This window comes from Ambystoma mexicanum, chromosome 12 (genome assembly GCF_040938575.1).
Source record: "Ambystoma mexicanum isolate Mex_15411 chromosome 12, UKY_AmexF1_1, whole genome shotgun sequence".
NCBI lineage: Eukaryota > Metazoa > Chordata > Amphibia > Caudata > Ambystomatidae > Ambystoma > Ambystoma mexicanum.
This window is the reverse complement of record NC_090936.1, coordinates 1,070,999,849-1,071,015,490: the sequence shown is the minus strand read 5'-3', so window position 1 is coordinate 1,071,015,490 and position 15,642 is coordinate 1,070,999,849. Positions and strand designations below refer to the sequence as shown.

Sequence of the window (15,642 nt, the reverse complement as noted above, 5' to 3'; positions counted from 1 at the left end):
CCATCTCACCTTCAAAAGCCAGACTGAACCGTCCAAGTGGCGAGTGTTACTGGACTAAGGAAAAGTGCTTCTTTTTTTACAGAATACGAGTGTTCTGTTTAACGGATAACATCTCGGCATAGCAAGCCGCCAAGGGGCTCTTGCCGCATTCAGCTCGCTTCCTGGAGGAGGTGGAGCCAGCAGAAGCACGTGAACAACCACGTGATCCATCTCACCTTCAAAAGCCAGACTGAACCACCCTTGCGGTGTGAAGCCCGTCAGGAGTAAAGCCCAGGGACTGTTGTGTGGCTGTTTGGTGGCGATGGTGCAAGGCAGCTGAAATTAAAACCGAACCTGGCGAAGACAATCCTCACGAAACAAATAGGGTTCAGGCAAGAATTGACAGTGGAGACTGCGGGCTTATAGCCTTTGATCCACTGCAAGATACAACGGTCTGACAGATACACCCAGACAAGGGTCCTGTGAACGGAACCCAAGGAAACGACCAAATGATTCGGACAACAAAGCGCGGAAAAAACGCTAACTTAACACCACCGCATATGAATCTTAGAGGAAAGGCAATGGAGACGCCTGAAACACAACACGCAATAATCAAATCAGGCGCCATTAACAGAGACACCACCCTAAGGGAATGTAATACCGAAGCCCCAAACACCAAACACCTGCATGGAAAGTGACACCAACAAATGTGGAGAAACAGAAATTAATTCAATAACCCACACACACAATGAAAATGAGGGCAATACAAGCAATTCTCCATCTTCAAACATGACAGAAGACACAACAGAAAACCCCCCGACCAAAGTGATAATAAACGCACTTGAAATAAACGCGAAGCCTGTAACAGGCTACTTAGCACCTGGGGAAATAGAGGCCATAAAGGTGGAACAAAAAAACAGAACTCCCACCAGCCCAAAAGACAAAACAAAAACAACTTTGGTGGGTGAGACAAAGGGTAATGAGAAGACACCCCATTTACTGGCACTACAAGAACGAAGAGAAGACAAGAAAGAAAAATTATAACACAACAAGAAAAAGCTGCCAAAGCTCAAAAGAAATGGCAGGCTCTGTATGAAAGTCACAGACACTCCCAACAACTTGACCCAAAGAAAAATGAGAATACACATCCTAAAGCTGCAAGATTATCACTTGACATAACAGAAATCGAAAACCTAATGAGCCATGAAAGAAGAAAAGAAGTCTTCGGAAATTCATCATTACCGACAAAGAAAACAGATACAGATCCATGGATACAAAAGTCAAAAGAAGGGAAAGTACCAACATCAAAAGAACAAGATTTCCACAGCAGAGATAAAAGAGCACAAAACCCAAACAATACGAATATAGAAGGAGAAAAAACACAAATTCCAAACTTAGAAACAGCAGATGAATGCAGCTGCGACCTCCGCTCGGACCACGAGGTAGCTTCAATACCAACTTCAATGCTAGACTTACAAAATATGCTGATAACAACTACAACGCAGTCTTTATTACCGTACATGAAGCTACAAGAGGCACTAGTAGACTCAATAAAAGACCAAACAACACCCATGGCTTTGATACACTCCAAACAAAGTTATCTAGAGCAACGCATGAATAAAATATTGGAGCGACAAGACATCGAAGCACAAAATAGCCACTTATGGCAAAGCAGGCTATTTGACATTGCCCGTAGCGACAGAGCTGAAAAGACAGACCTCACTCATGCACTAATCAAAATGATGACCGAAACTAACCAAGTAAAATCAAAACCGATGCCTCATCCAAAATACCAAAGTCATAGTAATATGAAAAAAACAGCAAGAATGGGCTGAAAACAACGAACCCTCATATTTACTGGAAAAACACAAAGCAAATAGGAACCTTACTCCTGCAGAAATAAATCTTATTGACCTTACCGGAGAACCCTCCAAGGAAAGGAAGGTACACACCCATATAGACACAGACAAAGGAAAAGAGATTAACAAACCGATTGACGATGAGGGACTTATACCCCATTCAAAAGGGAAAGAGACGTATGAAATCTTCTCCAAAGGAAACAAGATACAGCCCAGCCCAACAGAGAGCAAGAAAAAAAGGAACAATAATCAATAAACAAAAAAAGCAAAGGGGCTCACGAGCATTCTTGAGAAATCTAACAAATCCTCCAAAAGAATTCTACCCCAAGATGAACAAAGCAACACAGCAGAATAAACAAAACAAACTTGAGCCCAAAGCAAAAAAGAAAAACCCAAACAACAATGAATTAGACACAGAATTAGATGAACTAATCAACCTATCGACCTACACAGAGGACGAAATTGATCAATCTGAAGAAGCCCAAATCGAAATGGCAGAGGCATCATTGATTACGGTAGATGAATACGAAGGTGAGAAACCAGAAGAAGACCAAAACCTCGAAGAATCAGGATATGAAATGACACTCGATGAAATATCCAAAATAGAATGGGAAAACAATGATGAAACCGCATCGGATACGAATAACCATCCCTTACCCATTAGGGAGACCCAAAGCAGCAACGATGATGATAAAACAACCGATGGACAAACAGAAAAAATAATAAAACTGCCAGTTTTTGTGCTTCCATAAAAACAGCAGACGGAAATAAAAGTCAAGAAAATAAAATTATCAAGAATAACAACAAAAAATGATAACCTAATCATGAACTGCACAAATGTACTAAGATTGATACAAGCCATTCCTAACATGAAAGAAATTACAACTAAAGATATAAGAACAGTCGAATTCTGTGATGAAATAACATTGGACCAAGTGAAGATATGTTTTGATTCTGAAAAAACACGGAACAAAATGATAGACAATAAAAATATTTATAAGCAGCTAGGATTTGAAGTGACCCTGATCGAAGAAATACATAACTCAGAGAGGAGAAAAAAACAAAAAACAGTAAGCTGGAACCAGCCTGAAAAGAACCAAAGCAAATACGAACTGAACGATGCCTATAGAAATACAGCACCAGAACACAAGAACGATGGCGACATGTATGAGAGTAGAGCAAACGACAACAAAGATTATCAAAGTCGTCATGACCTCTATAGAAAATATGGAATATGGAGGCAATCGGAGAACCTACTCACAAATACGGAAGATATACACAACCAAAGAAGATAACAATTAAAGGAATAAAGTCTACATCCAACCAGGATCTGCTCATGGAACACGCGGGGACACAGCCATTTATTCAATACAACAAATTCAAATCTCATAATGGCTGACATAATCTGCATCCAAGAGTCATGGATAACGCAACAACCAATAGCAGATGGATACACCATACTAATGAACCCTGCAATCCAAAAGCAAAAAGGCAGACCATCTGACGGACTCCTAACTTTAATCAAAAATGGACAAAACATTGACATACTAGAACACGACAATTTAAACCCATGGACTCAAATTACCATACTTAAGCAACTGTCGGACAATAAAGAGAAAGAACCCACAACTAAGGATCACAGGAAGGAATGCTTATGGGCCCTAATGAACCTATATTGGAACCCAGCAGGAATAACGGATGAGAAATTTATAGACACAGTAACATCAGCAATAGATAACACCAAAGGAAAATACGAGATAGAATTTATATTATGCAGCTATTTAAACATTGATATATTCAATGCAAAAGGAGAAGAAATAGAAAAATCTAACCTCTCACCCCGAGCCAAATGCTGGACTAAAGAATTATATTGCAGAAATATTAGGAGATCTGACGGTATCGACACAACCACTGGAAAACAAAAGGTAACCTGGGCAAGAGGCAAATCCACCGCCATAATTGATTACATATACATGACCGAAAATGTACACAAAGATTTGCGGGAATCAAGAAATATCAAAACGGAAGAAAGTGATCATTACATACTGGAAAGAACGCTGAATACTAGAAAAATGGTGAAAGATGAAGCTGATTCAACAAAAATCGAAATAAATATCAGCAACAACAGATTAAGAATTGGGAGGAAAAGAATGGAAGAATTGCCAAAAATAATGACCAACTCAACACTAGGTGATCTAGAAAAGATCAACTATGGATGGTTACTGTTACCTTAAAGATGCAATAATACACAAAATGGAAAATCAACAGCTAAAAACCACATCCACGCATACAACAACAATATAATGAACAAGAAAAGAGAATTGAGAACAAAAATAAAATTACTAATGAAACAAAACTTACCGGATAAATATAAAGAAATCAAAACAGCAAAACAACATTACAGAAATTGGCAAAAGAACAACAAAGCCTTGATATTACAAGAGGATGCAGAAAAGATGCTGCTGACACTAAAGAACAGAAACACAAAACAACTATGGGCGTTACTACACGACAAAACCCACACACAAAACAGCATGGTAACTGATGTACCAGAAGCAAGTTGAACCGAATATTTCACAGAGATCTACGGGGGCAAATATCCAACGAAAGAAGCAAACAATATACAGCAACACATATGGCAATGGGAATGGGACCGTGAAGATCTAAATAGGGCGATTAATACTCTAAACGCTTCCAGAGCCCCAGGCCCGGATGGCCTGTCCAACATAATCAAGCAGAATGCAGCAGTATGGACAGAAATATGCAAAAGCATCTTCCAAATGATACAAAACGCTAAAATAATTCCAATTACATGGAAGCAAGCCACCATTGTACCCATATATAAGCAGGGCGACACAAAAGATCCACGAAACTACCGACCGCTGGCGCTCCTAGACCCTTTGGGCAAAGGTTTTGCTAAAATATTACTTGATAAACTAGACAGATGGGCAAAAAAAGAAAAAAAATATGCTACAAGACAAACTGGCTTCATTACAACACTGGGCACCAATATCAACTTATTTCTACTAAACATATTAAAGCATGAAGCCATACGAAACAAAATCCAAATCTATGCCGCTTTTGTCGACTTACGGCTAGCATTTGACTCTGTCAACAGAGACATTCTATGGGACAAACTGACCGCTTGGAAGTGACCAACCGACATCATTGAACCGATCAAACTCTTATACGCGGACACCAGCGTTAGAGTCAGATTATCGAAGGAAGGGGCACTCACTGATCAAATCAGAACATGGAATGGACTAAAACAAGGATGCCCATTGGCTGCCACTTTATTTCATCTCTATATGGCAGATCTCGAATGAAACATCTATACACCTCAAACGAACCCCCCAAAAATCAATAACACAGCGATACCTTGCATTATATATGCTGACGACATAGTACTCCTGGCTAAAACTCTGAGAGGCTTAGAGATTGCCCTTGAAAAATTAGAAATATACATGACAAAGAACTGCAAATAAATATGAAAAAAACAAAAATCATGACTCTAAAAAAAGAAAACAATATCAATCGTCAGCTCGCCTCCTTTTATATAGGCAAGGAAAAAATGGAAACAGTAAAAACCATAAAATATCTTGGAATATGGATATCCCAATCAACAGAAGAATGGGCAGCACATTTTAAAGAAAAAACATTGACCGTAGCCCAACGAGCAAAAACAATACATCGAAAGTATGGAAAATTCTCCATGACCACAGTAGCTACATTTTACAAACAAAAAGTCACGGCCATCTTAACATAAGGAGCAGAAAGCATGATAAACATCAACAATGACATCTGGGATAAACTAGAAGGGAGCTTCTGGAAGAAAGTGCTAAATTTGCCAGCTTCACCTACCATACGAATTAGAGCTGAATTTGCACTTCAATCGCTTGAGTCCATTGTTTTATGGAAACAACTTGACTTATACAGGAAAATAATGACTAAAACCAACACCCCACCTTTGGAAATATTTAGAACAGAAAACAGCTGCAACTGCGATCATGTCTTGAAAAAATGGAAAACAGCGACAGAAGTGAAAAGAAAAAGCAAGAAATATCGATGGAAATGCTAACAGAGAGACCAGAAAAAGCAAAACAAAATTAAAAGAAAACGATTGGATGAAAACCAACCGAGAGAAAAACAAATACCGGCACAACATACAAAATCCATCTGACAACAGAAGACTCAATCAACTCCCTTCATACTTACAAATATTTCCATCGTCTAAAAAAAGACACACATTTATGAGATTGCGGCTAAATATCCTCCCGACCCGAGAAATAATGGCAGCCAGAAAACAAATACCCGAATGCAAACAATACTGCCGATTTTGCAAGAACCCTCAGATGGCCGAGAGCCTTCATCATATAATTATGATATGCCCGGCACTGAATGAAAAACGACAACAATCGAGAGAATGGTTCATGAACACACAAACTGTTCTAACACCAGAAGATGGTTGGGCAAGAATGCTCTCTGGAAACGAAAAAAAACTAGTATTCGCACTAACATCGTTCTGGAACAACATCATGTATAATAAATGAACAGCATAAAATATAAGCACGCGGGATCAAAACAAGAAGAAAGAACAAGAATAAGGACAACATTTCATTGGCCCACACTTTGCAATCTGAGCAGTAAACACAATGAAAGTCAGATGAAAGGTTTAAAGCGCAAACCAAACATCAACAAAATAAAAGGGTGCATTCGGACATCTGATGGGCCATCAAAGGTCCAGCCAGGATGTTATCAAGTCTTGACGAAATGCCATGGACTGATGAATGAAATGTGTATTCCCTGTCGTCTGGGTGCAGCAGCCTTCACACATCTCCCAACTCGTAAGTCCTGCATACACCCGAGTATCACCACAGCTGCGTGGAGCAAAGACGTTCCACTCCTGCTGACCTATCTTTAGTCAGATCGAGCACTGTATTAAAGTCTCCCGCCCAAACCAGGCAAGTATGAAGAAACCTATGGCTTTTGTTTATAAGTGATAAAAAAAACCTGGGTCGTCCACATTCGTCGAAAAATTTGACCATTGTGGCCCCCAGGAAGCTGGAAACTATGATAAATCTCCCATTCGGATCTGTAATTGCCTCGGCCACGAGGAAACCCAGCGACTTGTGCACCAGTGTCATCACTCCGGTGGAGTAAGTGTAGTGTGTGCAAGCGCCCCCCAAGACCTGGCGACTCCGTTGTTCGTGCTGACCCTCAGGTGCTTGCTGCAAAAGAACCACTTTGGTGCCATGTCTCTCACAGAACTGTACCACCTTGCGGGACTTGCGCGGGTTATTCAGGCCTTGAACATTCCAGCTAAGTACCTTGACAGTCATCGCAACTTCGTACTACATGACTATGTGGCTGTTGTTCCGTACCTAGAATTTCACCGCCACTTAGTATCTCGTGTGTGCAACTGGTGTTTCACTGACGGGGTGTTAGACTTACCTCCATCAGTTCCTATAACCATGTGATGTGAGTCCATTTTCAAACCATGTCCCCAACGCTCCCTCCAACCCCAAACCTTTTCCCTCCCCTCAAAACTTAGAACATCCCAGTTCCCCCCTCCCACACTGCCCTCACGCAACTCGCAGTGGAATAACCCCCTCTTCGAATTCCCTTCAACAACTGGTTCTCCTTGGGGCGCTGCCCGGGGGCACCAGATACTGCGACCCAAGTGACCAATCCTCTCCAAACCCTCGGGGAGGGGGAGATCGCAATAGCGTTACTCACAAATTGCTGCTGGACTGATTCATTACAATTCCTTATTAGTGTTGATATTCAGCATCCACTGAGGAATATTTTTAGTCCCAGTGTGACCCCTGCAAGGCGTGGGTCTGCCCGGGTCTGCCTTTCATAGTCCTGGTAGTTCCGCTCCGGCTACCTGTTCACCAGCGCCTCGCTGTTATGGCCTGGGTTGGTTCTTCGGAGGCGACTCGACGAAGTCGTGCACTGCACCAGGGTCGGTGGAAAAAGTGGGTCTGACCCGTATGTTGAACTCACAGCTTAGATGGGTACAGCATAGCATATTGTATTCCTTGGTCCTGCAGGGCCCTCTTGGCTGCCAGGAAGGTGAGGCAGGCTTTCTGGATCACTGGCGTAAGTCTGGGTAGGCCTTCTCTGTGGTCACATGGGCTCGGCAAGGAGTTCTTCAAGGGGTTCTTCAGGAGTTTTCCGCCAGTGAAGGCTCCTGCCCTGGCTTGGTAGCTCAATGTAGTCCTGACTAAGCTCACGGGGGCGCCCTTTGAGCCTATGCTTCAAGCCCCGCGCAAGTTTCTATCATGGCAATCACCTCACCTCGGCTAGGCGGGTTGGGGTGATACAGGCCCTGTCTTGCAAGCGACCTTACTTGTCTTTCTGTGCTTCAAGAGTGGTACTGCGTACACACCTCACCTTTATGCCAAAGCCACCATCAGAATTCCACCTCAACGAAGCTTTGGTGTTACTGGTTTTCTTCCCAAATCTGTCGTCGCCAGCTGAGAGGGCCTTGCATTTCCTGGATGTTGCTCATGCCTTGAAGTTCTACGTGGCACGTACGAAGAATTTTCAGAATACTTCTCAGTTCATCAACTTTGGACCTGCAAATCGCGGAAAGGCTTTGTCGAAAGCTTCCATCTCCAGGTGGCTCCCGGCTGCATCATGCACTGTCCTCGACTAACAGGCGGCTGCCAGGCCGGCTAAGAGCCCACTCCTCCAGAGCCATCGCAACAACAGTGTTTTTCTCTGGTGTGCCCCTGCTCGACATCTGCAGGGCTGCTTCGTGGAGGTTCACACACACCTTCACAAGGGTTTTTATTTTATTTATTTGCATTTGTAAAGCACACAACCGCCCTCGGGCATCGTGGCACTGTTAAGAATACTTGCTTGGTTACATAAGTGCATGCGGTCAGAATCAGTAGCAGAACAAGAAAGCCAACCCCAACTTGAAGGGTGGCAGCAGCAGGGTAATGCGCATGGTCAAAATAGGTGGCAAAAGACATGAGCGTCAACCCCATCTTAAAGGGTGGCATCAACAGGTAATGCATATAGACCAAATTGGTGGCAAAAAACATCGGCGTCAACCCCATTTTAAAGGTGGCAACAACCAAGTAATGGATATGGTCAAAGTTGGTGGCATAATGCATGAGCGCCAACCCCATCTTAAAGGGTGGCAAGAACAGGTAATGCAAGTGGTCAGACTTGGTGGCATAAAACATGAGCGCCAACCCCATCTTAAAGGGTGGCAACAACAGGTAATGTGCATGGTCAAGATTGGTGGCATAAAACATGAGTGTCAGGTTAAACTGCATTGAGAGGGATTCCAGGGAGGAGTTCTGAGTCGGCCAAGCGGTGCTACGCAACATGTTTGTTTGAGGTGAGTCTGTTCCAGAGGTGAGTGTTATTGCTTCTGTTGAGCCTTGCCAACTCCCGTGGTTGTGTATATGTACTGCTGTGTAATCGTTATTCAGGAGCATGTGAATCCATGCCAGACCCCATGCTGGAGAAGGTTTAAGTTAGTTACCTCTAACTCTTGTTCTCCAGTATGGTTCTGGCATGGATTCACATGCAAACCCTCTCTCCTTCCCCTTTTTGGCTCTCCTTGGTTCATACTGTCTCTTTACGTGCTTACCAAATCTGAAAATGGCCACCAGGGGTGTAGCTTAGGCAGAGGACTGTCCTAGGATGGGGCAGTATGACCCAGTGGGCAGTGATTGGTTTAGAGGAGAAATACAGTTTTAAAGAAATTAAACTTTTTTCTTTTACCAAGGATTCCCAGCCTGACGACGGGGAATATTCAGGAGTATGTGAATCCATGCCAGACCCGTGCTGGAGAACAAGAGTTGCAGGTAAGTAACTTAAATCTTCTGTATTATCCTGTTACTCTTGTTTTCTTTCGCCCACTGGACTAGAGCCCGTAGCCTGATAGTTGTTTCAAGCACCAAGTGGGCCCCTATGTGAAATGTTAACTAATATTACACTAATTGATCTCATTCATATTTATTCCAAAAATTCATGAATATGAGTGAATGTGTTCATTTGAGGTTTTCACTGAGTACCAATAGTTTCACTGCGTGCTTTGAAGTACTTCACTTGTGTATAAGCGTTGCACAAATAATTACAATTACCAACAAACTAGTTACATAATAAGAACCCTTGAAATGCAATATGGCACATCATCCTTGCCTTTGCTATTTGTAGTTATATAACCTGTGGCATGCACTACATGCAGTCTGATCAACATAATGTGCATCCACAACCCTGAATCAGCCTTTGAGTGACCCTTGATACTATATCAAACATAGTGAACAAATCACCCCCATTGGTCGTAGTCCATTTTGATTTGTGTTTTGTTTGCTTTGACCCAGGTTGCTTCTGGAACTTCTTGAGCTTCTATTTGACAAATTCAATGCAGTGGCTTCTGCCCATGCCATTGTGCTGGCCCACCTCCAGCTGACGGTAGCTTCCCCCACCAGTCAGCAGGACGGCGACGTCAAGTTGTACGACATGGCTGATGTCTGGGTGAAAATCCAAGCGGTTCTTCAGGTGAGATTTATCCGCAGGTGGTGAAGCCTCAATGGCTGAGACATATCCAGTTTTGTTTACCACTTGCTTTCTCAAAGGTACATGCATTTCTACACTGCATTCCCCACCCCTTGCCCTCCTCTTCATAAAATGTGTTTTGGAAGTTTACTCCCATTTGGAAGTCATTACTGTGGGTTACCATGGAGGGTTGTGTGAGTTAATGGAATGTAAAGTGCTCTTTGTGGCATACCTCTGCCATGTTGTCGGCCTTGTTAGTAGAATGGATGCGGTTTGGAGTGTGAATGGGAGAGCGAGGGAGACTGGTGCAAAACCTGAGATGGTGATGAGTGCAGATCAGAATTACCAGAGTCCTTTGCAGCCATGTTTCTACGTGGTTTGTCACCATGACACTTGGTTGTTGAATTTTATCCAGAGGGGAGAACCAAAGATCTGTTAAACGACAGCGTTGGAAGGCCGGGGTAGCCGATGGCCTAGAAGATGTGTGCAGTAGAGCTTGAAAGCTAGGCTGAGGTGTTGCTTACTCATTGTTAATGTTGTGTAAGAATGCAAAAAAGCTACTGGCAGAAAAGATGTATAGGGATCTGATATGCAGAGTGGGGTTGCTTAATAAGGCTGCAAGAGGGGATTTGGTATTATAAGAGGCACGTGCTATCGTAGCCTAATACCGAACCGTTTCATTTCGAGTCAGTTGACCTCCATCTGTGTTTTTTTGTTATCGTCGACCAGACCGCAGTGTCCTTACAGTTCCTGTTGTGAATACACTAATTTATTGATGCATTGCTCAAAAGTATCTTAACGATTTTTCATTGAGTTTTGGATAGCGCTCTCTTCTTTTCAGAGAGGGTACACCCATAAGACGCTTGCCCTCGCGCCTTGAAACACTTGTGTGTAGGCGCATTATAAATGCCATAGCATATCATACTTGGCCCTTGTTTCATTTGCTAACCGCTTCCTTAACCCTTACTTGCACCATTTTGAAATTCACCATGAAAACTTGGTCATGAGAAATTCCTCCTAGAGTTTTTTTTAATTTATTTTTTAACAATACGTTTTGCACTTATCGTTGTAATCATGGCATGCTATCTGTAGCACTATTGCCTACACGACAGCAAGAGCTCTCTACCTGCTGTTTTACCTGTGAAAAGCCCAACACATGCATCCAATACCAGGTAAACATTGGGCCTCATTATGAGTTTGGAGGCAGCCATGGAGCTATTTGCTCCATGGCTAACGGGGCTCCATTACCGGGTTCCTGCAATGACGAATAACCGGGTCATTCCGACATAGGACCCGGTAATTCCTCCTTCCAGGAACCATTCCCCATTCCCATTTGAGCCCCCAAAGGGCTAAATGGGAATGGGGATGGAGGTAACAAGAGGCACATTACAAGTGTCCTGTTGTTACCTCCCTCTTCCCCTCACGGACCCGGAAAAGACGCCTGCTTTTACCAGACGTCTGATCCGGGTCCGCAAAGGGAACCTCGACATCAGCCCTGACGGAATGAAGGGGGCCGTCCCGTACTGGCCCCCTTCATTCCGTCAGCGCCAGGGTCGTAATGAGGCCCATTGGTCCACATGTTGTCCCACACGAGCATGCAACGGTAGTATTGATGTGCGGTCTTCCTTCCAGTCTGTGCTCTGTAGTTTAAATCCTCTTTTTGGACTCTCGAGGGGCGCCGCGGTTGGACGCCCCGTGGGGGTTGAGGGGGCTGTATGGAAGGAAAGGCCGCCGTGTACCTGTGAGATCAATGTCTGTGCACGCTCCAATAGATCACATTGTCTCCTGCCTTTCAAAGTGCTCGATTTCGCACTGAAGCTGGCGTAATTGTAGTATATTAGAAACACTGGGCCAGGGCTCTACAGGAGCGCTAGGCTGAGGGAAAGAAACGAGGCTTGAATATAGATTTTCCACACAAAGGAAAGGCGGGAAACAAGTTGCAGGTGAAACGCACAAATAACATTTTCGATCTCTTATTGAGTGTTTTGCAATTCATTGGAGCATGGACTGAGCTAAAGAAATGCAAGACAAGTGTTTGTGGATAGGTCCCTACTTACTCTTTATTATCGCTAAATGTTTTTGTTGTGTAGTTTTTCTTCCTCCCCGTCCCCCTTCCCTCTCGCCATTTCCCAAGGCATTGAAACGTTTGCTCGTTTATATTGCACGATTTTCCCTGTCCATACACTTGCTTTCAATTTCACTAAAAGTGTATTATGTTTATACCGTTTTATGAGGCGTAAAAGGGTATGCATAATATGGCCATGGCAACTCTGGTGAACATGGCAAGTGATGTGCCATTTTATGGTTTATTTTAGTGCTGAAATAATAGGTAGTGTTATTACTCCATGTACTGGTACTCCACTTATCAACCTTGAAAGAATTAATGAGCTCCCTGTCGGGAATTGGGCTCGTAAAGTGCAGGCTTGCTCCATGTATGTGGGCCAGCGCTTAACTCGTGAGCTATCCTCCTGGTGAGTTTCAACATTGGATTCACTAATGCTCCCAGTTGTGTGCTGTAAGCTGGTCTGAAATACCCCATTTAATGTGCAAGGCTCAGCCAACAGCTGAGAGGTGACTGACACTTTACCCTAGAACCACTGAACGTAGACCAGAGCCTTGGTAGGTGGGGTTTCATTGCACTATATACAACACTCTTTAACAGACATGAGTACTAAGAAACAAGGATCACTTATTGCAAATAGTCTTTCTTAATGTAGTGTTGGGAGTCCTAGATAATCTGTTAAACAGGCCATGTTTACGGGGAATAGCCATAACGGTGGTGTCTGCACCAAAACTAGTGTCTGGAACCAGAGGATGTGCAGCTGACCATTTCTAATTCTAACATTTTTGACCAAAAAAGACCCGATCTGTTTTCCCTTCAAGTGTTTGAATCTTGTGGTGTGCAATGACATTGCCATTGTCTAATTTGCCTCACTCCTCCCACAAGTCTCCTGTCCCTTCGATGTTATGATATGATATTTTATTTGTATCGCTCTCATACACAAGTCTTTCAGAGCCTGACGAGACAAAGTAGTGGAACAGGGGAGAACACCAACGATCTTACTAGGCGCAGTGACATTGAGAACACACAAGTGCATGAGAAGGGAAAGGGGAAAGGTGCAAGGAAGGGGGAGAGTGGAAAGTGCAGAGCAGAGGAGAACAGATAAATAGCAATAAATCAAAATAAATAGAGGCAATAAAAAATGGTATTGCAGCCGGCAAGTGCTATGTTTACGGCAGTAGACTGGGTAAGTCTGATAAGTGCAGAAAAAGAAGAAAATGGGGGGGCGTGGTGGGCTGTATGGGTACAGATAGTCACCAGTGCAAGGGGTGGCCAGGAGGCAGTGCAGGAGGGTGGCAGGGTGAACAGTTACCTGGGCCCATGGGACACAGGGTGGCCAGGTGCACAGTGCCAAGAGAGCAAACCAGCAAAGGAGAGGGGGAGCGAAGGCAGAAGCAAAGAGGAAGGCCTTGAGATGCTTCCGGAACCGGAGATGGTTCGCCTCAAGTTTGAGTGTTTTAGGCTGTTCCAGAGGGAGGCCCCAGACCAAGATGGAGATCTACCCCAGCACGTTTTTTTGAAAAACGGCTTGACCCTGAGGGAGTTAGAGGAGCCAAGAGCTCGAGAGGGGAGGTATTTGTAGAGGGATAGCTGAAGGTATTTTGGACCCAGGCCCTAGAAAGCCTTGTGGACAATGCAGAGGGTTTTTAATTTAATACTTGCATCCACTGGGAACCAATGGAGAGATTTCAGAGCGGCAGAGATACAATCCCAGGGCTTGAGGCCAAGGACAAGTCTTGCAGTCCTGTTCTGGATTAGTTGCAGAGGGCGGAGAGTAGAGGCAGGTAGATTTAGAAAGAGGCTGTTACAATAGTCCAACCTAGAGAGAACCAGAGCTTCGGAGACGGTGAGATTCTGGGGGAAGGAGTGGAAAGGCAGAGTACCTCTGAGGAGGTGCTGTAGGAAGTTTGACTTTTTAGAGACTTCGGAGATGTGGACGGAGAAGGAAAGTGTTCTCACTCCTCCTAGGTCTTGCCTCTACCATTTGATGTTACTTCCTCTACTACTGTACTGCTCCCTTCTCCACACTCATTCTCCCCTCCTCCACACTACTACTCCCTGTTCCAAATTACTCATCCAGCCTCCTTTCATGCCGTACCATTCCCTTCCCAGTTGCTTCTTGCACTAATCTTTCTAACCACACTTGCCCCAAAAACATGCACACTCACACAGAAGTACCACTTGCTCTCTCTAGCCAATACCTCACTCGTCCAGAAATTGTCTCCACTACAAGCCGTTCTTTCCTCCCTCCTGCTGGTCTCTCGGTTCCCCTTGAAGGTGGGATCTCTCCCCAGTGAAGGGGCGACTGGGTTGGCGGGGTGGGAGGTGCCGAAGTGGCAGGGAAACTGGTAGCTGCAGGTTGCAGCCACCGAGAACTGGCTACCCCAGGGCAAACCTTGGTGCTGAGGGCCGACCCCAAGGCAAACAATGGTGGCGCAGCAGGGGGCTGGGTGACAGCGGTAAGCCAGCTGTACCAAAATGGTCCTTAAAACTGGGCAGGAGGACAGAGGAGAGGATCAGCTCATCCTGCTCCTCCTGCCGTCCCACAACACCGTTGATCCTCTGGACCACCACCTGTGCCATCAAAAGACCCTGCTGTCCGACTTGGAAGTTCCTGTTTTTCTCTTTCATAGCTTCCTGGTTGCGAGTGCTCCTGATCGTTGCTGGGGGCCGCCTTCTTCTGTGACTTCTCTCTTCTACCTCTTCAGGTTTGTTCCGAACAGAACATTGTGTGAGGCCCCCGGGCTCGAGGTACTGGCGGGAGGAGTTAAGGAGTGGGTGGAGGGCACTGTTACATAGTATTGTGTGGGCGTGGCCGTTGACTCGGGAGCAGGGAGGTGAAAGCGGGAGGGGTTGTTGGTTTGCATTTTCATTTGACGGCTGTGGGCTGGGTGACGGGCTCTGTGGATGGGCGCTGTATGGAATTGTATTGATCAAATCGGCGGCCGGAGGCGACAGGTGCAAGAGCACCTGTAGCCATCAGTGCAGGGTGCGCAACAGTTCATACAAACACTCGTTTTGATTAAAAAAAAAAACGTGCTAGTAGCTGTAGTGCACAGAGGGGTGCAACACATCAATAAATTTAATCAAAAGAAACACACTAGTGGCTGCAGCAGGCAAAGTTGGGGCAACTGTAAAAAAATGACACTAACAAAAATGAGTATAATTTACTGTGGGCAAAGTCTGAGCAACGCTTGAGGAAAATAGCTAAAATTGGGG

General features: G+C 44.4%; 1 protein-coding gene across 1 annotated transcript in view; it reads left to right on the top strand.

Moving 5' to 3' along the window:
- Positions 1-15,642, top strand: part of EXOC4 (exocyst complex component 4) — a 2,700,837-nt gene that overhangs the window by 441,584 nt on the left and 2,243,611 nt on the right. Inside the window, exon 7 of the mRNA XM_069629625.1 lies at positions 10,187-10,364. Coding sequence (XP_069485726.1) covers positions 10,187-10,364 — 178 coding nt within the window. The remainder of the gene's footprint in view (positions 1-10,186; positions 10,365-15,642) is intronic.